The sequence below is a fragment of the Lampris incognitus genome, chromosome 11, assembly GCF_029633865.1.
Source record: "Lampris incognitus isolate fLamInc1 chromosome 11, fLamInc1.hap2, whole genome shotgun sequence".
Taxonomy (NCBI): Eukaryota; Metazoa; Chordata; class Actinopteri; order Lampriformes; family Lampridae; genus Lampris; species Lampris incognitus.
In genome coordinates this window covers 36,298,140-36,325,229 of record NC_079221.1, presented here as the reverse complement: position 1 = coordinate 36,325,229, position 27,090 = coordinate 36,298,140, and the positions used below count along the sequence as shown (strand labels likewise).

Below are 27,090 nucleotides of genomic sequence, written 5' to 3'. Positions count from 1 at the left end.
TAGCTAGATATTATATTAAATTATGTTTATTCGTATGATAAATGGTTAAACGTTTAAGAAAATTGTTTTTAAAGCAAGTTAATTAGCTTTCTTTTTCTGTACGCATGGTCCGGGGCGCAACAGTAAATTACCCGGATGTGATAGGCCATGTGCGGTACTTCGGGGAAGCTCCTTCTCGCCACACTGCTGCTCTCCTCCTATACGTTATATCATCCGGTGTCTCAGTCGTGCGAATTGTACTACCCACCAACTCTTTAACTTGCAAGTAAGTAATGCTTTTCTATAAATACTCAAAGTTTTGTACAGTGTCTGCTTAATATGTTTTCGGCCATAAACGTCGAATTCTGTAATGTAGTGACACCGCTTAAGGTAGGGTTGATATCTCGGGTTATTCCTGGTTTAGCTCAATTATTTCACTCTTCAACGGCAAGGACAAACAACTGAATACATGGATACGTTGACTAGTAAACTAGTAGACTCGGTAATTGTAACCTACTTCATCGAACGTACATAGATTTGATTAATTGTAGTCAGAGATGTCGACCTTTCCTTTAGTCCAAGTATCCATTTGTACAAGGTCTTGAGTGCTGAATACGGATCTGCTTTTATCGGTCTTAGTTTTCCATTTTCCACACGAGTAGCAGCACAGGACATGCGTGTCTTGCCATTTATTGTAAATCGTGTTTGTATTTATCAGTGTGGGATTCAATTACTGTTAGTTAACACTGCGATACGACTGCATTCAGCAGAGATGGAGAGGCAGTTCCGCACATGCTTTTTCTGGTTTGACCTTGTGACGCACGACCAGAAGAGCACACGTGGGGGTTATCAGGAACCGGTTCATGGACACATTTCCTAATAATAATATCAGGAAATTTTGTTTTTTTGGGGGGGGTTGAGATACTTTATTGATCCCCTTGGGGAAATTACGCTCTGCATTTAACCCATCCTAGCGGTGTAGCAAGGGGCAGTGAGCAGCCGCCGTGCAGCACCCGGGGACCAACTCCAGTTCGTCTTGCCATGCCTCGGTCAAGGGCACAGACAGGAGTATAAACCCCAACATGCATGGCTTTTTTATTTTTTTAACTCCATACATTTTGACTACTTAGCTAGATCCCTGCTAAGAAAAGTGGTCTATTTATCACCGCCTGCAAGCTTACATGCATTAACTGGGTTACAGGTTGACTTTTTGTTATTTTTTTTTTACTTTTTGTTATTTCTGTCATATACAAATTTAATCATTATAAAAAAATACGAGTTCGTTCATAAGGGGTGGTCCATTCACTCGCTGGTGCTTGCTGCACAAGAATGCCACTTGAGACCACTAGGGGCAGTTTATACCATGGTTACTAACCAACTTTGTCCTCTGACGTCTGGGGGAGGAGGATGAGTTTTACTGATTAGCAGTTGGGATTTCTCCACTGTCACATGCGTCTACTTTAAGTGGAAATTGAGTTTAGATGACACGATAAACCGATTCTTTAATGAACGACACAATAACCTTAACCGATTTTACTATACGTTGTTGATGTTCATCACAGTACTAATATTGAAATGTGCTAACTTTCTGTGGTTTTTATTTTTATTTTATTTTTTTTTACCCCTCCATAGAGATGTTTCGCTTACCAACAGTCATGAAGCAAATGAGGCCAGTGTGCAGGGCTCTGGCCCCCCACCTCACACGAGCTTATGCTAAGGATGTGAAGTTTGGAGCAGATGCACGTGCCCTCATGTTGCAGGGAGTGGATCTGCTGGCTGATGCCGTAGCTGTCACCATGGGCCCTAAGGTAGTGTGATTGTTTTTTTTTTTTATCTCTTTTTCTGAATCCACTGATGTGGTAATTATTTGCTTGATTCACTGGATTAACCTATCAGAATTGTGAGAAAAAAAATCTTGACAGTAAGTCATTTTCCTGACAATCCCTCTCTACCCATTTCCCCTTTTTTTCCAGGGTCGCACAGTCATCATTGAGCAGAGCTGGGGAAGCCCTAAGGTGACCAAGGATGGTGTCACGGTGGCCAAGAGCATCGATCTGAAGGACAAGTACAAGAACATTGGGGCCAAGCTGGTGCAGGATGTGGCCAACAATACCAATGAGGAGGCTGGAGATGGCACTACCACCGCCACGGTGCTGGCACGTGCCATTGCCAAGGAGGGCTTTGACACCATCAGCAAAGGTGCCAATCCCGTGGAAATTCGTCGCGGTGTAATGATAGCTGTAGATGTAGTCATCGGTGAGCTGAAGAGGCTCTCCAAACCCGTCACAACCCCCGAAGAGATTGCACAAGTAAGCATCAGTATATCACTGTTTTTCAGTTGTTCTATCATGTAAAATGCATAAATAAAAAGTGACGGTGTCAGTTATTGTAACGTTCTGCTTTCAGTTAAACATTCCAAAATTGTGAAGACTTGATTAATGCTTCAGATGCCTTGATGAATCTGATTTCTGTTAATTGATGGAATTACTTGTTTACTCTTCCTCAGGTTGCTACAATCTCTGCCAACGGAGATGTTGAGATTGGTAACATCATCTCCAATGCCATGAAGAAGGTGGGTCGCAAAGGAGTCATCACTGTTAAGGTAAGTTTCAGCATTTGACCAGCAGTCATGAATAAGACATCTTTCCTGTTTTGGCAATGATTGAATTGGATCTAATTTTGTAAAAACAATAAGCAGAATCTGTTACCGTTGTAGTGTGTTTTGAATTGGTTTAGTCTTTCTGTTCTTTGTTTCTCAGGATGGTAAGACTTTACATGATGAGCTGGAGATTATTGAGGGTCTGAAGTTTGACCGTGGATACATCTCTCCCTACTTCATCAACACAGCCAAAGGTAACCTTATTCATGCATCATTCACTTTCATCATCTACTATTGGTACAAGTGATGGTCCACTACATGCCAAACTTTACTAGGGTATCCCACACTATAATCAACCCCTTTCTGCCTTGTTGCTGGAATTTAAAAAATTGTAGTCTATTTACATGTTCAACAATCTCCTTCCTTGGGTGCTGCAGCTGCCTGCTGCTCCTATACAAAAGGGTGGTTTAAATGCAGAAGACAAATTTGTTGTAAGAATACAGTTTGTTGTAACAATACAATGACAAAATGAAGCGGCTTTCTTTCTTCTCTTTCTTTGTTCCTTTAGGCCAGAAGTGTGAGTTCCAGGATGCGTACCTGCTGCTGAGTGAGAAGAAGATCTCCAGCGTCCAGAGCATTGTGCCAGCCCTGGAGCTTGCCAACCAGCATCGCAAGCCTCTGGTCATTATTGCGGAGGATGTGGATGGCGAAGCCCTCAGTACATTGGTTCTCAACAGGTATGACCATATCTGCTTCTTTATTCCATAGGTATGGTTGACACATGTTGATGAGCTTTAGACTATACCATCCCTCCCCCTTTAACTTCAGTAAAGTGGCTTTTTTTTTTTGAAGCCCATGAAAGGTCCCATGAAATGAAAAGTGTATTTTCATTTTTGTTGCTTCTTATCTCTGTTCTTAATTTACATCGATTTAACACAGTTTGAGAAATTCACCCAAAAAAGCCATTTTGTGTTTTATAAGAATGTTTTCTCCTGAAAAATACAACAATTTATTAGCTTTGTCACCCTGCACTTGTGGGTGTAAACTTAAAAAAATGTCCAGTGAACTGAGCATGACATTGAGAGAATATGAGTGATCTTCTTCCACCCAAGTGAAAATGGTCAATAGTAACTCAATGTCCACATTCTTCTAAAAATGCTCAGCCTTTATTGGCTATAAGACCATCGGTGCTGTGCCCTCACAGGGTACCGATGGAAACTGTCTAATCTGCTGTGGCGACCCCTGGGAAACGGGGAACAAGCCAAAAGAAGGAGTCAAATCAAAATCCTTCCCCTCAAAAATCCCACCCGACTTTTCTATTACATTCGGATAATCATCAAATCACAGATGTTTGCCTTACTTGGCCAGCAGTCATAGTACCAACATATGTACCCTGGTTCTGTTGAATGACAGAAGCTAAGCAGGTGTGGGCTTGTGGAAGACTTGGGAAAACGGAGTTGCTGCTGGAAGTGGTGTTGGTGGGCCAGTAGGGGGCAATCTTTCCTCTGGTCCTAATAAACTACAAAAAATCCCAATGCCCTAGTGCTGTGGTGGGGACACTGTGCTGTATGAGATGTTGTCCTTTGGATGAGATGTTAAAACCAAGGCCCTGATTCATTGTGGTCATTAAAGAGCCACTGGTACTTATCGCCAAGAGTGAGGGGTTCCCAGTATCCTGGTAAAATTCCCAATCCGACTCCCTCCATCTGGGCACCTAATCATCCCCCCCCCATGTAATTGGCTTAATGATTCCTCGCTCGCCACTTCAAGCTGATGTGTGGTGAGCATTCTGGTGTAAAATGGCTGCCGTGCATCACCCAGGTGGGTGCTATACATTGGTGGCAGTTGAGGTGAGTCCCCCCCCCCCTTTGCTGTGAAGCACTTTGGGTGTCAAGATAAAGCACTATATAAATGTAATCCATTCTTATTATTATTACTCTAAATGTCGTTTCATGGGACCTTTTTAAATTTATCTTGGAAGTCTTCAGTAAAAACAAGCAAAGATTTGAATGAAGGCCTGTAGATAGTGAGAACCTTTTTAATTGTCCTCTTAGCTTATTCATATGGACAATTGTATAGTTCAGTCACTATGGCCCTTTCAAGTATCTCTTCAAGTTCTCTTTTAAGGAATTAATTGATCTGTGTATTACTGAGAAAATGGCCTGGGTTACTTGAGATAAAAATTAGAGCATTTTATGTTTTTACTTGAAGGCTAAAGGTTGGACTCCAGGTAGTGGCAGCTAAGGCCCCAGGCTTTGGAGACAACCGGAAGAACCAGCTGGTGGATATGGCCATCGCCACAGGAGGCACTGTAAGTCCACACAATCAGCCACTGACACTCACCTGACAGAGCATGTTTGATCATGAAATTGAGAAAATATACATTTATCATAAAACTCACCACCAGGGCCCTCTGCTGCTAATACTGATGTGAATGATATAGCAAGATTTGCAAATAAGATTACGGCCCCTGACTCCTAGGTGTTTGGTGATGAGGCGATGGGCCTAGCCCTGGAAGATATCCAGGCTCATGACTTCGGCAAGGTCGGCGAGGTGCAGGTTACCAAAGATGAAACCATGCTGCTGAAGGGCGGCGGTAGCTCAGCAGCCATTGAGAAGCGGGTGGCAGAAATCGCTGAGCAGCTGGAGAACACCACCAGTGACTATGAGAAGGAGAAGCTCAACGAGAGGCTGGCCAAGCTATCTGACGGAGTGGCTGTGCTTAAGGTGAGAAGGGAGAAGGTGAATTTAAGGCAGGGAAATAGACTAATTAGATTGCATATTTGAAGCTAACATAATTGTTGTTGTTTCACCTCTGTTCTCCTGAACGGTTTTTGATGAAAGATGTTCCAGGGTTGACCGTTAAATCTCTTCAAAATTATACTTTAATGACACTTGTGTTTTTATTTCAGATTGGAGGAACAAGTGATGTTGAAGTGAACGAGAAGAAGGACCGTGTGACGGATGCTCTGAATGCCACACGGGCAGCCGTAGAGGAGGGTATTGTGCCAGGAGGAGGCTGCGCCCTTCTGCGTTGCATCTCTGTACTCGACAGCATCAAACCTGCCAATGCTGACCAGAAGATTGGTGAGTAGAATAAAAATGCATGCATAATGGTTATGCATTGTGCCAACATCACTTATTTTGAAAGTAACTTATGAAAAAAGGATTCAGTGTGTTACAGAAATGTAACTTCGTGTCTTTGTGCCTATCAGGTGTGGACATTATCAGGCGGGCTCTCCGCATCCCAGCAATGACCATTGCCAAGAATGCTGGTGTGGAGGGTTCACTAGTAGTGGAGAAGATCCTGCAGGGAGGAGCTGAGCTGGGCTACGACGCTTTGCAAGGAGAGTACGTCAACATGGTGGAGAAGGGCATCATTGATCCCACTAAGGTACATTGTACACACACATAGCTCGAATATTTTGGGTATATTCTCATAACCGCTTACAACAGCAAATTCAACTGAATGTCTTTATTTTCTTCTTTTATGAAAATGGGCTTAAAGGGAATTTCAGTGATGGTTTTTGTGTATTTGCCATCAGTACTGATGAGTAATGTAGTCAATTGAAGCAATAGAGTCCTCACTGTGTGCTATATTGACTATATTCTCACAGCGCCTGCACATACCAGAATGCATTGTGCATAAGCCTCTGTATTGTCATCCATAACATCCTCTGTGCTAGTGTTATGGGACATAATTTACACCATCAAAAACCTATCTTTGTTGAGAGAATGAAGACGTTTTTGGAACAGCGTGTTTAGAGTAGATTAGAGTATTCAATGTTTTCCACAGGTCTGAAATATGCTTTTAGTGGTAGCTGGTTGAAAGGGCTGGCATTACCTGGCAACACAAAAATGGTCTACATGTGACAAACAACAAATACATGTGACCTTCAACTCAATATTTTGATTTATTGAATATTTATTAATTTCACAGATCTAACCCTCCCCTCCCTCTACCCACATGGGAAGAGTTAAAACTAAATATTAAAAGAATAAGAATAAAACTATTGTGCACAAAGATGGCACTGTTTGTCAGGGCACTTAATCTTTCTAGGTTTTTCGAAGAGCTCCCAACGCTTGTGCATATGGGAACTCTTGTCGTGCTGGTCCATTTATCGATATTCAGACATGCAGCCAGGTGGTCCCCTTTCAGTCTTTCTCTCAGGTCAGTTTTGACCTGAAAAACAGATGAAAAACCAACACTTGCTCTGCTTTAAATTAACTATACAGAAATTAGATGTAAAATATATTTGGTGCTGAAAGAAAGATAAATTTCACTTCACCCTGCTGAGTAAATGCACGAAAAAATTTGTAGTCTAAGCTTAACTAAAGTTAGTCTGTGACTTTCTAACCGCCATAGCCCAAAGAGAAAACAAATTATAATCTTGTATTTAGCCAGGACAACTTTACTGCATGTTGCACAATGGTCAAGTTAACGTGTGCTGAATACACTTGAGTCTTGTAGCTACCAAGTTGAGGCTTTCCTTCATTGAATTCAAAGCTACTACCAAAGTCAGAGAACAGTTACACAATAAGAAGAAAAGGAGTTGCTTTACCTGGTCCACGTCCTCTGACATACCAGAGAACGTCTCTGTGTTTTTCTGCAGAGCGTGTGCGAGATTGTCAGTTAACTCCTTCTCTCGATAGCAGAACGAAAAGGTACGGGAGGGATAGAGCGAGCGCAGATTGTCCACTGGTTAATTGATCGTGGATGGCATCATTCTCTCAGACGGATAATAAAAAATGCTAACATGGGTTGCCAAATATGCATTGGCGGCCATTAATATACATGGGTGGCCCCCAAGTAAAGTCTGTGTGGGTATCAAAAACTAACGTCACGATGTCACTTCGCGGCCGGATAAAAACACTGCCGTCCCAGAGATGCAGAAACGATCAGGAACATCTGCAGGTGTTTTTCATGTGCTATCCCTATCCTAGATAGATGAGATAAGGTTGACAATTTTTTTATTTATTTTTTCCCCTAATTGTCGACTGTTTTCCTCCTCCAGGTGGTGAGGACGGCACTACTAGATGCAGCTGGAGTAGCCTCCCTGCTCTCCACCGCTGAGGCCGTAGTCACAGAGATACCCAAGGAGGAGAAAGACATGCCAGGAGGGGGCATGGGAGGAATGGGTGGCATGGGAGGCATGGGAGGCATGGGTGGCATGGGTTTCTAAGCCAACCCTGCTGAAGTGCTGTACAGACTATAATTGGCAGAGTGGTGCTGGGTGTGGCCTAAGGGCAAATGGTCTTCCAAGACCCACCTCCCTCCACTGAAGCCTGCCCCAAAATGACTGGTCGCGAATTTGTCGGAGCTGCAAATGGTTGATGAACCCCACTACATTGCACAATCCTTCTCTCTCTTTTTCTCTCTCTCCCGCTTTTTGCAGTAGCCAGCCTTGCCTGACCCAGTGCTTCTCCGTCCCTCCCGCTCTCCTTCCCTAGCCATACATTCATGCGCAGTAACAATAGCTGGGCGCCCAACCAGCCCCGACTCCACACTTACACCACTGTTGACACATCTGCCCTATGGGCCCGTCTGAGTCATCAACATTTGCACACTTGTCTAGTTCACGATGTGTTTCGTTCAACAGAGAGTAATCCTGGTGAAGATGTAGTTATATTTCTATCAAGTTGTGAAGACGTTTATGAAGGTGGCCTGTGATAGCATAAAAATGCCTTTACAAAAACAACACGCATATTAATTATGATGTTATGTGAAAAGGAGATGATGGAAGAAAAGCCCAGCCAGGAATGTGTAACTCTCATTTTAATTCTTTTCCTTTGTTTTTCCATTATAGCTCTACTTAGCTCATTTTGAGTGTGTTAAAAACCTTTAACCCTACTTTAAACCAACTTTCTCAGAGCACGAAACATTTCTGACCATCTCTCTGACGCGACATTGATGTTGAGTCCTCTTTGAATGTCTAGCAATGGGGAGGAAAGTGATGTTCCCCTCCTTAAGGTCAGAGTCTGACCCCATGGGTAGATGGTGAGGTTTACCAGAATTTTCATCACTAAGGGCCTGTTTAACAGCAAAACATCACAATGTTTTACAGAGATGGTCTGTGCTGAGCAGCGGCTGTTTGAGGAAGCCATTTCAATGTATGCGGTGCTTTGTAGTCATTTTGTCTGTCTAAGTGTGAGTCCTTACTGTCTTCTCAAACGCTATTTAAAGAGTACTTTTAACTGAAAAAAATGCATATTTGATACTACTTGTGTTTACCATTTGCTCTGTTGAAGGAGTTGGACTAGGTCAGCTGGTGGGGCTTCAGTTACAAAGCGGTTTTGACCATTCAAGGTGTCGACCACAAAGTTTAATGTGAAAACCTTTTGGCGTCCTTGTGTTGTCAAAATGTCCACCTTAATTTTTGCAACATTTTGCCTGCTAATACTTGTATGCTCTGAGTTACTAAGACAGCTCCGATGGTCCATTCAAGCCAGAAAAATGTTGATACTTAAACGGAAGTGGTGTTTTCCAGTAATTTACATTAATTCCATTGCAATCAGCAGTGATCATTCAACTTGTTTTGTACAATGTAGACATTGATTTTTTTTTTTATTTAATAAATCAAATATTCTGATGTTTCGTGTTATTTGTGATCGTCCTGGTTAATATTAGGGCGGTACGGTGGCCCAGTGATTAGCACTGTTGCCTCACAGCAACAAGGTCCTGAGTTCGAACCCCGGGGTTGTCCAACCTTAGGGGTCATCCTCTGTGTGGAGTTTGCATGTTCTCCCCGTGTCTGCAGTGGGGTTTCTCCTGGTGCTCTGGTTTCCCCCACCATCAAAAAGACATGGATGTTAGGGTTAATACTCCTGTCTGTGCCCCTGACCGAGGCAATGGAAAGAAGAACTGGAGTTGGTCCCTGGGCACGGCACGGCGGCTGCCCACTGCTGCTATCTACACAGCTAGGATGGGTTAAATGCAGAGCATAATTTTAACATGGATTAATAAAGTATATCAAAATCAAATAAAAAAATATTCCATTTTAGTGATCGTCGTAGCATTTTGTAAAGCATTAACAATGGCAAGCACAAAGGTTCAGTTCCCACTTGGCACCCCTGCCCTTATAAAAACCTTTTTTGTTTGAAAAAATGTAGGAAGAATAGCACAGCTGTTCACTCACACCCACACAAATGGGTGTAGACATTCCAGTTGAGACTAACGTGAAGGCTGTGAGCTCGTGTGACCGCCCCACTGCCCGGCAGCCACGGTCATGCAAATCTTAGAGGAACGTCATGACTGCTATCTTTGCAATTACACTTGGTAGAGGTTCAAATCTGTGTTGGGACTTGTGATATAAAAATAATGGTGAGAACAGTGCTTAAAAAACTCCTGGCTTAATAACGGCATGAGGTGAAAGGATATAAATAATAAAAAGCTTTGGTTTCAAATTGAACCTTGCCCTATGCCGACTGTGACATAGTCCACCTACTTGGGATTCACTGTGTCCTGCAGGGACCATAATTCACAGCAGTGGTAGTTCTATTCTTACCCCTCACATGATGACCCTATTTATGTTCGGCCACGAGTCCCCAGGACAAGTGTGAGGCAGTGTTGATAAACAACTGTCAGAAGAACCACAATGAGACTTTTCTTTTTTTTATAAAAATAGTTTATAAATCATGCAGTCATTACATCTTTTCACAACAATTACATTCACACTCAAAAAATATTTTCCCTTCCCTTAAAAGAAAAATAGATTATATTATAAGCGGTATACATGTCTTCCTTGGATGATCCTTATTTGTAGTATTTACAGTGTTTTTGAAAACCTTATGTTTAAAATAAAGTTAAATACACTGCCACTAGGTCAAGAGGCACTGGGTGAATGGTGCAGGTTGGAATTGTAAAAGTTTTAGTCAGGACAGGTTATATAGTGTGTGACCCCGGCCTCTTCCTAGCCAGTTTGGGCCCTCGGACAGTGAATATCATTGCTTGCTTAGTTGCACAAAATTCTTTTTGCTATTGCACACTTAAATACCTACCAATATATAATTTAACAACTGTGCTGTAGCTGCAGTTGCAGCATTGCTAACATTCAGAATGACAAATGCATAGTGCTATGAGATATGAAGAAAAATAGAATAAATTGTCATTAGAATAAACCCCACTGACAAGTCTGAATATGAAGCACCACAACAGGTCTGCATATGCAGGGCTGTATACAGTACAACTTTTAGCAGTCTTTATCTGAAATCCTTATTATAAATACAATAATATTACTACACAATTGCAATCTAAAAAACAAGACTCCAGCATAGTGACCCAATTAGCCTGTGTCCCTCTTCCTTCATAGCAGACTCACAATGCAATCTGTTTTAACAGAGTCTAGCAAGTGGGTTGGAAAATGAATGCAATAAATCTATTTGATTTCCTTTTAGGGCACCCAGATGTTTGTAGAGCTAACTCAATATCTCACTCTGCAGGTCATTTGAATGTCGGAAGGCATGGCATGAATTTTAGGATTTACCACTTTACATTTACATTCATATTTTCATTTTGCCCTGCACATGAAGTTGGCACAGAAAAGCATTGGGTTGAAAATACTATCTGGACCCTGGTTGTGTCTACTGCTTGTTGGACCATCACATCCTCTTTGCTGCCCTCTATTCAACCTGCCAGCTACCCAATTCACGACCTCAGTGCCAGTCAGAGAGCTGGTGTCACTGCCGTGGTAACACCAAGCTATTCAGCAACTATTGGATATAAAATGGTAGCTTCAGGCCCAACTGCAACTGTGCAATACATACCAATTCATCATCAGCAATAAATAAAATCCAGCCAGACACAACTGTTGTGTTAAGTTGTTTAAAAGGCTCTATGGTGTTCAGTAAGGGTACAGATGGTCTCTCTTCTACACCCTCACTCACTCTCCTTTCTCTAACATCAGACAAATGTGTGTGTGTGTGTGTGTGTGTGTGTGTGTGTGTGTGTGTGTGTGTGTGTGTGTGTGCGTGTGTTACGCATGGAGAATGCTACGTGTGGTGAACCTCATGGAACATTAACTCGCGGGGGATGCGTGTCTCCGTGCCGTAGACCTTGCAGGCCTGCCGTTCAAATGCTGTGACCATCTGTTTCACCACCTCATCAAAGAAGACATGCGCTAACTGGGAGTGGAGCAGGGAACGGAACTCAAAGGAGATCTGAAGAGGACAGTAGAGGGAGGAGAGGTTATGTTAGTAGGTGAACATGGCAGTCAGTCACATGAGTGTGTGTGAATTTGAGATTCTGGCCATCCCTTCCCTTATTTGTCCAACTTAATTGCCATGCAGATTATACAATATAATATAAACAACTTTATCCCACCAGGGGCAATTTGTTTGGAGCAGCTTGTTGTACACAAAAACACAGTAACATGCAAGCAAACCGCACAAACAATAAATAATAACACTCCAGGAAGCTAAATGTGGACTAAAATCCATATGTAAATAATAATATTGATAGGCTTTAAGCTATATTAGAGTTGTAAGTAGCGAATTCGGGGAGGGGGGGGCAGCCCGGGAACCGCCACAGCCGGGATGCGAACCCAGGTCTCCCGCATCACAGTCGACTACATTAACCAGTCGATTAAAGGGTCTGACCCCCCCCCCCCCCTTCGGGAAGCACATCCCCGTGCTTCAGCATACCAGCTCCCTCATGCCTCTGGGCGCACGCGCTTCCGATGAAAACTGTATAACTAATAACAGTTTTAATAATGATAATAATATAATAATAATAGCTTGCTATACTATTAATAGTAACAATACCATTTAAACTAATGGATAACTACATAAACTTTGTAAACACAAACGATCATATAATAGTAATTTTAAAAAAAACGACTACAGAGCATTTAGTAGATGAATTGCAGAGGGAATGAATGATTTAGAATAATGGTCAGTTTTACAGGGCGTCTGGTTGGCGTGGCAGTCTAATCCGTGACCTACCAACATGGGGATCGCTGGTTTGAATCCCCGTGTTACCTTGGGCTTGGTCGGGCATTCCTACAGACATAACTGTCCATGTCTGCGGGTGGGAAGCCGGATGTGGGTATGTGTCCTGGTCGCTGCACTAGCGCCTCCTCTGGTCGATATTTAGGAGATCAGTATCATTTATCCCTCAATTTTAAATCACCACTGCTGTACTTACGTTCCATCCTATCCTTATACATTCTTTTAGCTTTTCTTCACATTCCTTACTTCTTTGGCAATTTCCTTCTTTTCCTGGCTATTCCCTGTATAAAAATTATTTTCTTCTTGTTAATGACATTTTTAAGTTCTTTAGTAACTCATGGTATGTTATTAGGGAAAACTAATGTTTTACAGGGAATGTTTGGAGTCCACATAGAAGGATATGTAGGAATTAACAGTTTTTGTTAGCTCATTTAAGTCAGAGCATGAGCTATAGATGACATTCGAATCCGTACAATCAAAGCAACCTTGTAAGTTGGCAATGCTGTTTTCCATCCAGCATTTCACCGTTTTTATTATTTGCTCTCGTTGTTTACAGATTGGCTTGTAGATTGGCAGAAGTAGTACACCATTGTGGTAGGATGCTCCAAAGGGAGGCCTAGGCAGGGATCTGAAAGCACCAGGCACTGAGTCATAGCACAGGTCAATAGTGGAGTTCTTCTTAGTAGTTGCACAGGTGACATACTGTTAATACCTGGCAGTGATTAAAATCTCCTAAAATAAATGTTGGTGCGTCGGGTGAAAGAGTATCCAGTCTGTTGGTCACCTCCATCGTCAGCTGAGTGGTTGAAGAGACACTCGCCCGGGATGAAGAAGAGCTGGGGAAACTCCCTCGGGAGGTAGAAGGGGCAAAGTGAGATAAATAGTAGTTCAAGGTTGGGGGTACAAATTTTCTCCCGGATCCTGACAGTGTAACAGTATCTCTCATTAATGTAAAAGTATACACCGCCTCTGGTGGATTCGTTTTTAATGAGAGGCGACCGATCCATTCAAACAGGGTACCCAAAGCCACTTACTATGTGTCGTTGCGTTCCGCATCTCCCAGCCACGTGTTGGTAAAAGCCAGCGGGCATGTTTCTCTAAAATCAAGCTAACATCTGGCATAGGTCTCCAGTTCATCCATCTTGTTGCAAATGGACTGTACGTCCAAGAGAATAAGAGTTGGGAATGGTGGAAGCCAGCATCTGTCACTTAGTCCATATTTCCTCGGTCTGCATTGAACGCCTGCCCTCCTCTGGTGTTTTTTGGACAATGTTCCACTTACTGCAGCATTTAAGCTACTACTTTGTAGCGATTGGGGAATATATATAAGATTGTCACTTACTGCCAGTGGCCAATGGGCAAGGAGTAACTCACAGCTGTAGGTGATCATGTTGACAGCCTCGCCGCTGCCATCATGGTGTCCAGAGGCAAATCGGCCAAAAAGAGGAAAGTGGAGGAAAGACCCCCAAGTAGACTCCCCTCATGATTAAAAACACTTCCACGTAAGCTTCAAGGCAATAATAGTTAAAAAGTTAAAAAGGTGCACGCTGAGCATTAACTGTAGACAAACATTCAGCAAAGACAAATATTCAGTAAACAAGCTGCTCCCGGGTCGCATGGGTAGTGTGAGTGCCCCAGGTGGATAGATTATCGCTCTCTGGACAGTTTTTTTTTTTTTCCCACTTTAATCCCACATATAATGCACACAGCTGGTGGTGGCCAGAACCAGACCAGGCAAAAAAAAATAAGAAGAAGAGGGAACTGCAAACAGAATGCCAAGAACTTCATTCAGTCAATAAAACAAAGCATATTCATAGGAAAATGTAAATTCACTTTATGATTTCTGTCCTGCCTAGTCCTCTTCCTGGGCTACCCACAGGATTGGTATTGAAATGGACTCGTACAGTAAAATGACCAGGTACATCCGCTTACACTGACAACTAGGTAGTCCTTCAATGTTGCCCGGGATACATTTGTGTTCAGATTCCACTACATATGAATACATACGTGTCCCAGGTCACCTCTGAGTGTGTCCTGAGTGTCCGGATCTCAAGACATCTTGTAGACACATTGTGTGCATTCAGACCTGTATTTAGAGCTATCCACTTGGGATCAGATTACCCTGGATAAATTTGAATGCCAGGTCTCACAGTCTTACAGGGGGCCTTACAGTCTTCCGCCTCTAGCTCTCTCTCACACATCCATCTGCAAACTAGAAGGTTGACAATATCCTACAACTTACAGAAAAGTCCACTGTGCAGGTGCGAGGGTAGCCAGGGAGGCCTGGACTGAAGCGCCACACTGTCTCCAGATGGTTGAACAGTTTACCGTCTGAACAGGATGCCTAATAAGAAAGAAGAGCACACACATTAAGCTGCTGCTCACACTTCTATACACAGCAAAGATTAACAAGGACGTCCGTGGTGGTGTAGCGGTCTAAGCATTGGCTTTGTGTCGATGCAGTTGCCCACTGGGGGCCGGGATTCGCGCCCCAGTCTCGTCAGATCCGACTATGGCCGGACTTGAGGAAGCAGCAATAATCGGCAACGCTGTCTTCGGGAGGGGGGCGAAGTTGGCTTGTGTTCATCACATGAATGCGTCTCTGTGTGTGTTGGAAAAAGCAGTGGTTCGGCCTGGATTCACCTTGTCACGAAAGTGGGGTGGTGTCTCCTTCGAGACTGCCGGCCGGAGAGATGCAGTTCGCTTACGCGTGCAGTATGAGGGTGGGTGTTTGAAACTAAAATAGGGATTGATTGGCCACTAAATTGGGAGAAAAAAGGGAAAAATCAGAAATCTATAAATAAATAAAAAACAAGGACAAATTCTTATTTAAAATCAAGTGTTGGGTATAAAATGTGTTTAGTTACAAAATAAGTTCTTGCTGCCCAAGGCCAGTAAGACATCAAAACTTCTTGTACATTATTTTGATCTGTTGCCAGGAACAAAAAAAACATTGAAATCCTCTTTTTTACAGCTATATGACAATGCATAAGTGTGTATTTCCTCTGGATAACACTCATAACAGTTTCACCCAGATGAAATCGAGTGTTTGACATCACATGCAAAAGTTAGATAGCCAGTCTGTCAGTGAATGCCCAAATACTATACTTCCAAGTATCCAAATAACCTGAACAGTGAAGGCACTGAGAACTGAGAGGAAGGTGGCTGTATTAAACTGCCCTCTCATTTGCAGTTACCTACTGAACACAAATAGTTTATGATAGCTTCTCCCTCCATTTCAAAAACTGAGAAAAATCATGAATAACAGCGTGACAGGATATGATTAATGTATGATTAATGTTTACAATAGGGAGCTTGCAAGGCAGATGTGGGTTTTCTTTGAAAGCACTAACTAAACATTGTGCAAGGAAATAATCCAAGTTGTCGTGGACCAAGCAGTCAAGGCACAAGGAAACACAGGTTTGAAGTTGGAAAGCTGGGTTTATTTTCCCAAACAACGCCCCCCCCCCCAAAAAAAACAGGTTTGAAGTTTGAAAGCTGCATTTATCCTCCCCCCTCCAAAAAAAAAGTTTCAAGAAAAACAAATAACTGAATACAACTGAATTAACGTAGTTATAGAGCCCTGAAACGAAGTCAGCAAAACATAACTCAACTGAAAAATAAGGCTAACAAAACAAGATGTTAACTCAACCAACAGACCTTCAGAATAAAACATGAGGGAACCATACATACTAGCTGATCAGGGAGACAACATAGGCAATAATTGAAACCCAACGAAAAGAAACTCTGATCCCCCCCCCCCCATACTATCAGAGCTCTTGGTATGGTCCTTGGCTTGGGCCTCTGCATAAAACCAGGCTCTACCCTCAACCCCATCTTTTGTCAGACCAGGAAGGTGAACACAGCAGCAAGGTAACTCAAAAGCAAGGAGAAATTAATTAATATAACTTCAACCAACTAGCAAAAAAAAGAAAAAGAAAAAAGTAAACTAAATGTGCACACTTCCTCTATCAAATAGTGTGTTGTCAAGGTGCTAATAAACAAATTCCAAACCAAACAAACTTATTGTGTTTTATGTAATTTCAAGTGACTGCAAATGGAAATAACTGAACATGTGGTAATGATGTGGGCGAGTGTGAAACCTTAAACCTTCCATGGTGTGGCTGTGGCCATGCCCCCCCCTCCCCTTCAGCGCTCTCGCTGGTACAGCAAGAAGGGTAATCTGCTGTGCAGTTGTCCTTTCCTGGGATGTGACTGGACAATGAAGCAGAATGGCTGCATTACTAGATACCATTGGGTGATCCTTCCATTCATGTCTTTCATTTTCTCAAGCCACTGGAGAGCCTTGCAGTCTTTCTCCAGTGTGAATTTCGTCCCAGAAGGTAGTACTTGAGAGAGTCAAGGGCCGATTTGATTGCTAGTGCCCCCTTCTCCAACTGTTGAATATCAGACTTCTCTCGGCAAAAAGCTTTTGGGTGATGAAGGCCACTGGGTGTCGTCCCTCCACAGGTCCCTGTAGAACAGCCCCCAGACCCCTCTCCAAAGCATCAGTTTGAAGGATGAAATGTTTTTGAAAATCTGGATTGTACAAGACCGGGCTCTTACTCAGTGACTGGACCTGGTTGGGGATCCGGATCTAGTTAAATCGGTGAGGAGAGCTGTCCTGGCAAAAAAATGAGGGATAAACCGAGGGTAAAATCCTGCCATGCCCAGAAAAGACCTGAGATGCTTCATTGTCTCTGGCAGCGGGCAGGACTTGATGGCAAGAATCCTGCCCATTTGTTGCTTTATCACCCCATTTCCTATAACACATCCAGGTACTCTGTTTCAGCCTTTGTAAAGACATACTTTGATGGATTAATGGTCAGGTCCAAGTCATCATCAGTGGAATCTTGGTGCTGTGATGAAGGGGCGAGAGCCTTTTTCGAGGTACTGGTCGGTATACAGGTGCTGGGGTGTGGCGTTCTCCATCTCAGCACTGTTCAGAGGTACAAACTTGTTTTCTGGCTGTGGGTCAGGTCCAAGTCATAATCTTCAATGCTGGCCACTCTGATGGCCGAGCGGAATAAACCGTTCTTGAAATCTGCTCGTCATGTGGCTGGGAGGTTCGTATCCCAGACTCGCCGTAACCGGTCACGGCCAGAGCGTCCACAGGGTAAGGCATTCATTAGGCCACCCTTACCCGAGGGATAGTGGGTGTAGATCGGTGTAGTGTTCAGGGACTCGTCGTTCTCCAGCGACCCCTCTGGCCCATCCGGGCGCCTGCAGCCAAGCAACCGAAAGCATTCTCCCTACGTCTCCTTCGCAGCCTGAAGGTAATGCAATCCATGTGAGGCTTCAGCATGTAAAACAGCGAGAGCAGCCAACACGAGTTTGAAGGAAGCTGGTGTTACGACTATCTCCTTCCTGTGGAAACGTGAGCCAGGGGAGTTATTCGACAAGAGTTCTGGCCATACGCCATTGGGTTAATCGGGTGGGATAAGGGGGAAAAAAACTAGAAATAAATTTATAATCTTCAATGCTAATAGGGCAAATGTAGGACAGACTGGGGAGCGATGCTGAGGAGCGGTGGTACACCTCCCACTCCGAATCCCTGGTACGCGCAGCTGCATAAGAGTATTCCTCCCTTACAGAGCTCCGGGTGGGAAACAATGGTAACCTCCCAGCCCGGAAGTAAAAGAGCAAGGTGGGAGAAGTGGTGAGAGAAAGAGAAGTAGATGTGCCCAATGTAACTGGCGAGCAGCGCTGTGGTAGTGGTAGCACGTTCTGTCATGATCCATCTGCCATGCTCTCTCCATCACCATTGTAATTAATGTTCTTCTGCCACAATCCATCTGACATGCTTGCTACATCACCATCATAATGATCATCATCATCATTGGAGATAATTATATAGCATTGTATGAGACTTTCTAATCGTAGGTATTTCTGAAGACGAGGCAACGGTTTCCTGTTGTCCACTCATATCTATAATATTTGGTGGTACAAAATGTCTGTGTACATGGGTCTGGTCACTGCCTGAATCAATGAGCGCATTTAGGGTTTTACCATTAATCCCAATTGAAGTCATTTTTGCACATGTATCAAATTTAACTTCAGTTTCAGCACTCAAGAGGCACAAAACACATTTGGGTTATCTTGGATGAGTTTTGGGGACACATTGGTTTTGTATGGCCTTCCATTCCACATATATTTTAGCAGGAGGCTTTAAGGACATATTAACTGGCTGGCTCTCCCTCATGGGAGTCTTACCCATACTTATGGTTGGCCTTTGGTGGTACTGAGGGCCTGGTTTATGGCTGTCCTTTCTTTCCTATGTGCCCTTAACTGACTGATCCTACCACTGACACCAAATGTTGTGGATCAAGCACTCAAGGCACAAGGAAACACAGGTTTGAAGTTTGAAAGCTGCATTTATCTCACACCCCCCCCCCCGCCGCCAAAAAAAATTCAACAAAAACAAATAACTGAAGACAATTGAATTAAGAATTAACGTAGTTATAGAGCCCTGAAACGAGGTCAAGAAAACATGATACTACTGAAAAATAAGGCTAACAAAACAAGACGTTAACTCAACCAACAGACTTTCAGAATAAAACATGAAGGAAACATATATACTGGCTGATCAAACCACTAAACAGACACGGGGGGGGGGGGCATAGACTATAACTGAAACCCAACACAAAGAAACCCTGATCCCCCCCATGCTGTCAGAACTCTTGGCTTGGGCCTCTGCATAAAACCAGGCTCCACCCTCAGCCCCATCTTTTGTCATACCAGGAAGGAGAGCTCAGCAGCCAGGTAACTCAAAAGCAAAGATAAATGAATTAATATAACTTCAACCAACTAGCAAAAAAAAAAACTAAACCAAAAAAACAAAAACAAAAACAATGTAAACTAAATAGGCACACTTCCTCTAAAAAAAAATGTATTTTCAAGGCACTAATAAAAAAATTCCAACCCAAACAAACATTGTCCACCATTCCATCCATTATCCGAACCACTTATCCGGCTTTCAGGGTCGCAGAGATGCTGGAGCCTATCCCAGCAGTCATTGGGCGGCAGGCAGGGAGACACCCTGGACAGGCCACCAGACCATCACAGGGCCGACATATATATATATATACACACACACACACTCATACCTAGGGACAATTTAGTACGGCCGATTCACCTGACCTACATGTCTTTGGACTGTGGGAGGAAACGTAGACACTAGGAGAACATGCAAACTCCACACAGAGGACGACCCGGGATGACCCCCAAGGTTGGACTACCCCGGGGCTTGAACCCAGAACCTTCTTACTATGAGGCGACCGTGCTAACCACTGTACCAACATGCCCAAACTGATTGTAATTTATACAATTTCAAGTGACTGCAAATGAAAGTAACTGAACATGTGGTACTGATGTGGGCAATTGTGTGAAATCCTAAACTTTCAATGGTGTGGCTGTGGACACCACACAAGTAGTTAACTGCATTTCGTGAAAGAGTACAGTTGGATCTCAGTGTGGAAACTGGAGATGTATATTGATACCAGGTGTTCATGTAATCAGGCTAAATCGTATCTTGACACGATCAGGGTACAAAATGCATGTTGACGTCAGGAGTAAAGGGGGCCAACACAGATTCCAATTACTCAAAGTCCGATTACAATATCGTCAAGGATTAAACCATTGGATTAATGGGGATATCTACCAACCTCATCTTTCTACTCAAGCATTTGCTGGATTTGTTTAATTTACAGCTACAGAGATGTTGTTACTTGTTTGTGATCACTTTCACCAATGCATACAGTGAGCGCAACCACACTTTAAAATTCAACAGCTGTCAAAAATGTACATTTCAAATTCAATCACAATCATTATCTACTTTTACATTATATTTCAGTAATAAATTATCCATCCATCCATTATCCAAACTACTTATCCTGACTCAGGGCTGCTGGAGCCTATCCCAGCAGTCATTGGGCAGCAGGCAGGGAGACACCCTTGACAGGCCGCCAAGCCATCGCAGGGCGCGCGCACGCGCGCACGCGCACACACACACACACACACACACACACCCCAGGGACAATTTAGTACAGCCGATTCACCTGACCTACATGTCTTTGGGCTGTGGGAAGAAACTGGAGCAACCGGAGGAAACCCACGCAGAAATGGGGAGAACATGCAAACTCCACACAGGGGATGACCCCCAAGGTTGGACTACCCCGGGGCTCAAACCCAGGACCTTCTTGCTGTGAGGCGACCATGCTAATCACTGCGCCACCATGCCGTAATGAATTACATTAATAAAAAAAATGTATTTCCATTTTTGTCCGCTGGGCTAATGAAAATACACCAGACACAAATAGAACTTTGGCCAACCGAATAAAATTCTTTGATTTGATCCATGAACTGGCTTTACTCTTGGCCAGGCACAAAACATGTTTAATACACAGTATTGAAGCAGGGTCTAACCTTGACCAGATGGGGGCGTACGGTGGTGACCAGAGAGGTGTAGTTCTCTACTACAGGAGGGAAGCCCACGGTAAGCTTGGCCTTGCAGAAGCCGGAGCGTTTAAACACCACCTCTGATTTCTTACACCAGGGAACAAAAAGGCGGTAGTTCTCCACTCCAGCCACAACTTCATACATTTCCTGCATGGAGTAGCTGTAAGATGAAGGGACAGAGAGCACAGGGCCATAAAATCTCCAGCCATCCAAATATGTCCAAGCACTGTTGCATGCAATACATGAGTCCAAGGTTGTTAATAGAATAACGTGTGACATAACACTAGACAGTGCTGGCAAGGCGCCTTGTTCATGACCCATTATGTACAAGTCAGGTCACTGTGAAACAGAGAAGGTGAGAGAGAGAGAGAGAGAGAGAGAGAGAGAGAGAGAGAGAGAGAGAGAGAGAGAGAGAGAGAGAGAGAGAGAAAGAGAGAGAGAGGAAAAGAGTGAGGAAAAAAATTAAAAAAGCAGGAGCTAGAAGTCAGAAACATTTCAAGATCACTTTTTACTCTCCCATTACATAACTGTATAGCTCCTGCTTAGAGCATTGCCAATACTGCCTGGGTCTATTTATACAATCAGATTTAGTGATTATGACCTTTCTTCAGAACACACCGGGACAAACTGTGCGTCATACACAGGACACATGCAGAGCTCAATGGACATGGCTCTAGGGCTTGAGAATTTTCATTCATTAACGAGACATGTGTATGTAAAACAAAGGTGCAATGGGAACACATTGTGCAGGAGGAAACAAAAGACCCATATGGCCAAAAAACATAAGATCTTACGTTAACGGAAAAGTGTCAGTTCTGTATAAAGCAATTTATAACACTGACTAATATGAATTAACCTTGATCATCCACAGATAGTTGGCAAGGTAACAAGGTGACCTCTGAAAACAAATAAAGCAATATAACACCACATTTTACGAAGTGATACAGGAAGTGAGCAACAGGCACAAGTTACCTACCCGATAATGCGTCTCTCAGAATATTCCTTCCTTTTGGAGAACGAGTCAGCAAGGTTGAAGAAGCTGCGGACAGGCACCACCATGGCACGTCCAGGCATGGCTGCACCAAGCAAGGGAGGTAAACGTGCCATCAGGATTCCACATGATGACAGGTACCTGATCACAAAACAAACATATAAAGAAGAGAACAGGGTCAGAAGGTAGGGGTGAATGTACCTACATGCTTTCACAAACTAGTCTTAAACTCACCCAGTGACCTAGAATACAGACAGACTAACACTAACCCACAAAAACGAAGCAATCATTTCACTGGAAATTTTCTCACACAACAGAGTGAGAACTTATCTGACATTTGAGATAAAGAATGCAACGATTCTTGGCTATTTGCAAGATCCACATTAACCAGATCCAATACTTCATAGGGATTACTGTGAAATAGCTTGACTATACCAGTCTGGGGCAATGCAGAACATGAACATAGAGAACAGAAGATTCTTTATGGAAGCCCTCATTCAAAATCGATCAAATGGTTAATCAAATTCAACAGCTTAGCCAAAAAGACAAGACGGAGTCTTAAAACAAAATTGAACGAGGCCAGTGATACAAAGAACTACCAGGGCTGAATTCCAACATCAGGTGGCTTAAGTATCAGGGCTTTGTCAGTTGCACAGTGAATTAGCCTGACTCACATTTCTATATCTGTACCTAAGGCCTGGCCCACACCGCTTACCCTCTACCTGTGCGTGACAGTTACCTCGCTGAACTGCTGCGACTCACATGTGTGTGGCATCCACACAGACAGCATTGCTGCTGCGGTGCTGCTACTGCCAGCCCTATCTTTCTACACTGAGTTTATCTTTGCTCATGGCCATCAATAACCAATGTTTCATTTTATCAAAAATTATTCATTATACATTTCAAAAAATATTTAAATTTTTTCATGTCTGTGACATTCTACAGATGTAGACATTGAAACTATAGTGAAAGGTGTCAGTTATGTAATGTTGCTGGTATGATGTCAAGATGACTATCAACAGGTCATTTTCACTGTCTATTTTTGCTGAACTTGCGTGTCTCAAGCAGAGAAAAATAGGCGTCACGTCTATTCTCTAGAGTTGTGTTGCTGCAGCGTATGCTGCTCACACAGGCCATGTGGCTGCTCGAACCTGCTATCATGGGTGCTGAAATGAAAAGCAAGTGGTTCCGTGCTTCACACATGCTGCTCAGGTAGGCGGTGTGGCCCAGTTGTACTTGGCTGTGAGAAGAAGGCTGCAGAAGAAGATTAATAATAATAACAATAATAATCTTGGGGCGTCCGGGTAGTGTGGTGGTCTATTCCGTTGCCTACCAACACGGGGATCTCGGTTTGAATCCCCGTGTTACCTCCAGCATGGTCGGGCACCCCTACAGACACAATTGGCCGTGTCTGCGGAAGGGAAGCCGGATGAGGGTATGTGTCCTGGTCGCTGCACTAGCGCCTCCTCTGGCCAGTCGAGGTGCCTGTTTGGGGGGGAGGGGGAACTGGGGGGAATAACGTGATCCTCCCACACGCTACGTCCCCCTGGTGAAACTCCTTACTGTCAGGTGAAAAGAAGCAGCTGGCGATTCCACATGTTTCGTAAGAGGCATGTGGCAGTCTGCAGCCCTACCTAGATCAGCAGAGGGGGTGGAGCAGACACCAGGACGGCTCAGAAGATTGGGGTAATTGGCCGCATACAATTGGGGAGAAAAGGGGGGGGGGTCTTTATTTATACAGCGCCTTTCAAAACCATGTTACAGGGTGCTTTACAATACAAGATAAAATAGTAGAGTCAAGATTAAAAAAAGAAAAACGTCAAAAACATAAAGCATAAGACCTGATTTGCTTTACAGAACAAAGTAAAGCAGTCAGGATAAAAATCACAAGAACATAAATAAAACATAGAACATTGATCCTGATAAAACAAAGTGCATGATTAAAACAAGTGAAATCCATGATTAACACAAGCGAAATAGAACTGGTAACAGAAATACAGAATTGGCTGACAACAGAATTACTCTAAAAAGTCTTCCTGTCAAAACAAGTTTTGAGAAGTGATTTAAAAGAAGGCAGCAAGTTTGCTCGCCTAATTTCCTCAGGTAGGGCGTTCCACGGCTGTGGGGCTCTTACAGAAAATGTCAAGTCACCTTTAGTAATGAGGCCGACTGAGCGAACAGTAAATAAGGGCCTACCTGAGGAGCGCAGGCAGCAGTCAGGCTCATGGGGTGTGAGTAAATCTGTGATATAGGTAGGAGCGAGGTCATGTAGGGCTTTAAAAGTAACAAGTAAAAGTTTGAAATCAATCCTATACCTTACAGGTATAGGATTGATTTCTTGTCTTGTCTCCTGGAATTTGTTAACAGCCTGGCTGCTGAGTTTTGGATGAGCTGGAGGCGGGAGATGGACTTCTGACTGAGCCCTCAATACAGGGAATTACAATAATCCAGACGTGATGAAATTAATGCCTGGATGACTTTTTCAAGGTCCGTTTGAGATATATATATATATTTTTTTTTGTAATGTTCCTGATTTGCAGAAAGCATGACTGTACTTGCTTGGTGATTTGTGTGTCAAAACAGAGCTCAGAGTCAAAGAATACACCCAAATTATTGGGGGAGTGCTTAACATTGGAGGACAGGTTCCCAAGATTATTTTTCAGGTTGCCATCAAGTTGGGGGTACTGAATAAAAGGACCTCAGATTTCGATTCATTGAGCCGGAGGAAGTTTCGTGACATCGAGCATTAAATATCAGCGATATTAATCATTAGGCTTACTTGGCTGTAGTACTACCCAGTGATATGATTAGTGTCTTACAAACATGGGAAATTTTCAGAAAATTTTGAGCTCCACTGGCAAACTTAGACTCAATGGGTTTTAGTTAAATGTGACTTTTTTCGATCATTTTCATTGGCATTTTCCACCTTTATTAGATAGTGATAGTAGAGAGAGACAGGAAAGGCAGGGGAGAGAAAGGGGATGACATGCAGCAAAGGGCCCGAGCTGGATTCAAACCCAGGCCGCTGCGGTAAGGACTCAGCCTTATGTGGTACGCGCTCTACCAGGTGAGCCCCCTAAATGTGAATTTCTCACTGACTCAATCCATTTGATGCCCTTGGTAATACGTTACCTGACCTCCTCCATTAAATGCTGATTATCTGACTGAAACTTAAGAAATAATTTACATAATAAGAGTTATTTACAGGGTAGTGCAGGTTTTATGCAGGGTGTCCATATACAGACAGCACAGCAGGGAAGAGAAAAGGGGGTGGGCGGGCAGCAATGTCAGGATCTGTGGGTGTCTGGGGGCTTGTTAGAAAGGCCTACTGCTGTAGGGAAGAAGCTGTTCTTGTGGCATGAGGTTCTGGTTTGTATAGACCTTAGCCTCTTGCCAGAGGGGAGTGTTTTGAAGAGACCATGGCCTGGGTGGGAAGAATCAGCCATGATCTTTCCTACTCGCCTCAGTGTTCTAGAGGCCAACAGGTCATGGAGGGACAGTAACTTAAGCTTGCTGATGAAGTTACTGTCAATGAATACAATTGAGGGATTTGTGAAATAGACATCCACAGACCACCGACACCTGTGCCATAATGTTCTTGGCACCAAAAGGTGAGATTAAAAAAAAAACAACAACTCAAGCGTGAGAGATAGCAGTTATGTGGCTACTTATAAGTCAAATCAAAATTATTTGTATAGCTCACTATCACAGATTTGCCTCAGTGGGCTTAATCTGCCTCAGAGGGCTTAAATTAACATGATGTGACACTATGACTGCCATCCGTAATGTGTACCCACTAGAGATACTTTGTTTTAAATTATGTGACGCTCAGGATTCCTCCTCCATGACTGCTCTAGCGGTCACACCAGAGATAGTGCACATACTTTGACTTTGAAGTGAAATGTGAAACAGTTTAAACCATGGGACCAATCTCAATGAGCCAAGTCAGTTCATGTGTGTTGGGAGGGGGAGAGTTTCCACAAGAACTGCCATTTCCAAAACATTTGCCACCTTCCTACACTGTGAATTTAAAAGTGGATTTCAATTTTACCTACTCTAGACGAGTGATGGCAATGGTCGTATAGCGACTGTCAGCTAACGTGCAAGAAGCCTTTCCCTGATCGACCAAAGCTTTTTGGGATTTTAAACCCCCAGTAGACATTTCATAATGCGATACAGTAAATGGAAGAATGGAAAAATGACGCTGACCTTATCCTCAGTCTCAAACTTGAATGACAGCATTGCTGTGGTTAGGCTTGTCTTTCGTATCTGCGCTTATTTTTGAGTTCCAACAAAAAAAAGAAAAGAAGACACTCGTTTTCGACGTTTCGCCTCAGACAAGACAAAAACAGCTCATCAAATGATGGCAATATGTATGACAGTAGCAGGATCAGCACCAGAAAATCAAAACAGTACCGTGATGATCGGTAATAGTAAAATAATGCCAATGAAAAACTAGGCCAACTAGGTTAGTTACATCGGCGTTGGTATGAACTACTTCTTGTTACCACCACTAAAATCTAGCAAACACAATGTTGCTGTGACATATTATAGATTTCGTACGGTAGCTAAAACAGTCCCTGAATGAAAGTGTGTCAACGCTAAACTAGTGGAATAGCTACTTTGCTAAACAAATACTAGCTAACAAGTTCTAACGGTAGCTCGTATTGTCTTACTTTGACCGTTCAGTAGGATCGAGACTTAAGCTAAATAAATAAACTTACCTGACGTTGTTCCTTGCCTGTGACTCCGGGCCGGCAGTGGATGATAAATGTTTAACGCAGTCAGCTGCTTTTCGCAGGCTTCTACAGCTCCTCGCCATTTTCTTGTCTCTGACGAGTTTCTCACTGTGACTCCGTTGACAGCTTGCGGCTCCGCCCCCGATTGGACGCAAACAGTGGGCGGTCGAGTTCAGACGAGGATTTTCATTGGCCAATTCGCCCTTTCGTCACACACAGAAATGTAATAATCGCTGTCCGTTGTCGCACACATGTCATGAGATGTTGGCTCGGATTACTGCGTTAACCTGTATAACCTCAATTTCAAGTTCGGTGTTCCGCACTGTTAAAAACACTTTTCGACCTGCTTATGTCCGATTTTGGTTTTATTGATTTCGCTT

The 27,090-nt window shown here is 43.3% G+C and overlaps 2 protein-coding genes across 2 annotated transcripts; one reads left to right on the top strand and one right to left on the bottom strand.

The window, feature by feature from the left end:
• Positions 1-161: 161 nt before the first annotated feature.
• hspd1 (heat shock 60 protein 1) lies at positions 162-9,163 on the top strand. Its single transcript, XM_056289577.1, has 11 exons — positions 162-265; positions 1,612-1,787; positions 1,953-2,288; positions 2,486-2,581; positions 2,739-2,832; positions 3,147-3,315; positions 4,790-4,889; positions 5,060-5,305; positions 5,491-5,665; positions 5,794-5,972; positions 7,594-9,163. The coding sequence occupies exons 2-11, from the start codon at positions 1,614-1,616 to the stop codon at positions 7,759-7,761; spliced, it is 1,737 nt and encodes a 578-aa protein (XP_056145552.1). The 5' UTR covers positions 162-265; positions 1,612-1,613; the 3' UTR covers positions 7,762-9,163.
• Positions 9,164-10,217: 1,054 nt separating this feature from the next.
• On the bottom strand, positions 10,218-26,811 carry coq10b (coenzyme Q10B). The gene is made up of 5 exons (XM_056289596.1): positions 26,696-26,811; positions 21,957-22,112; positions 20,948-21,140; positions 14,766-14,867; positions 10,218-11,734 (listed from the first exon to the last, which is right to left on the bottom strand). Exons 1-5 carry the CDS (start codon positions 26,791-26,793, stop codon positions 11,567-11,569), a joined length of 717 nt encoding a protein of 238 aa, XP_056145571.1. The 5' UTR covers positions 26,794-26,811; the 3' UTR covers positions 10,218-11,566.
• Between the last annotated feature and the right edge of the window lie 279 nt (positions 26,812-27,090).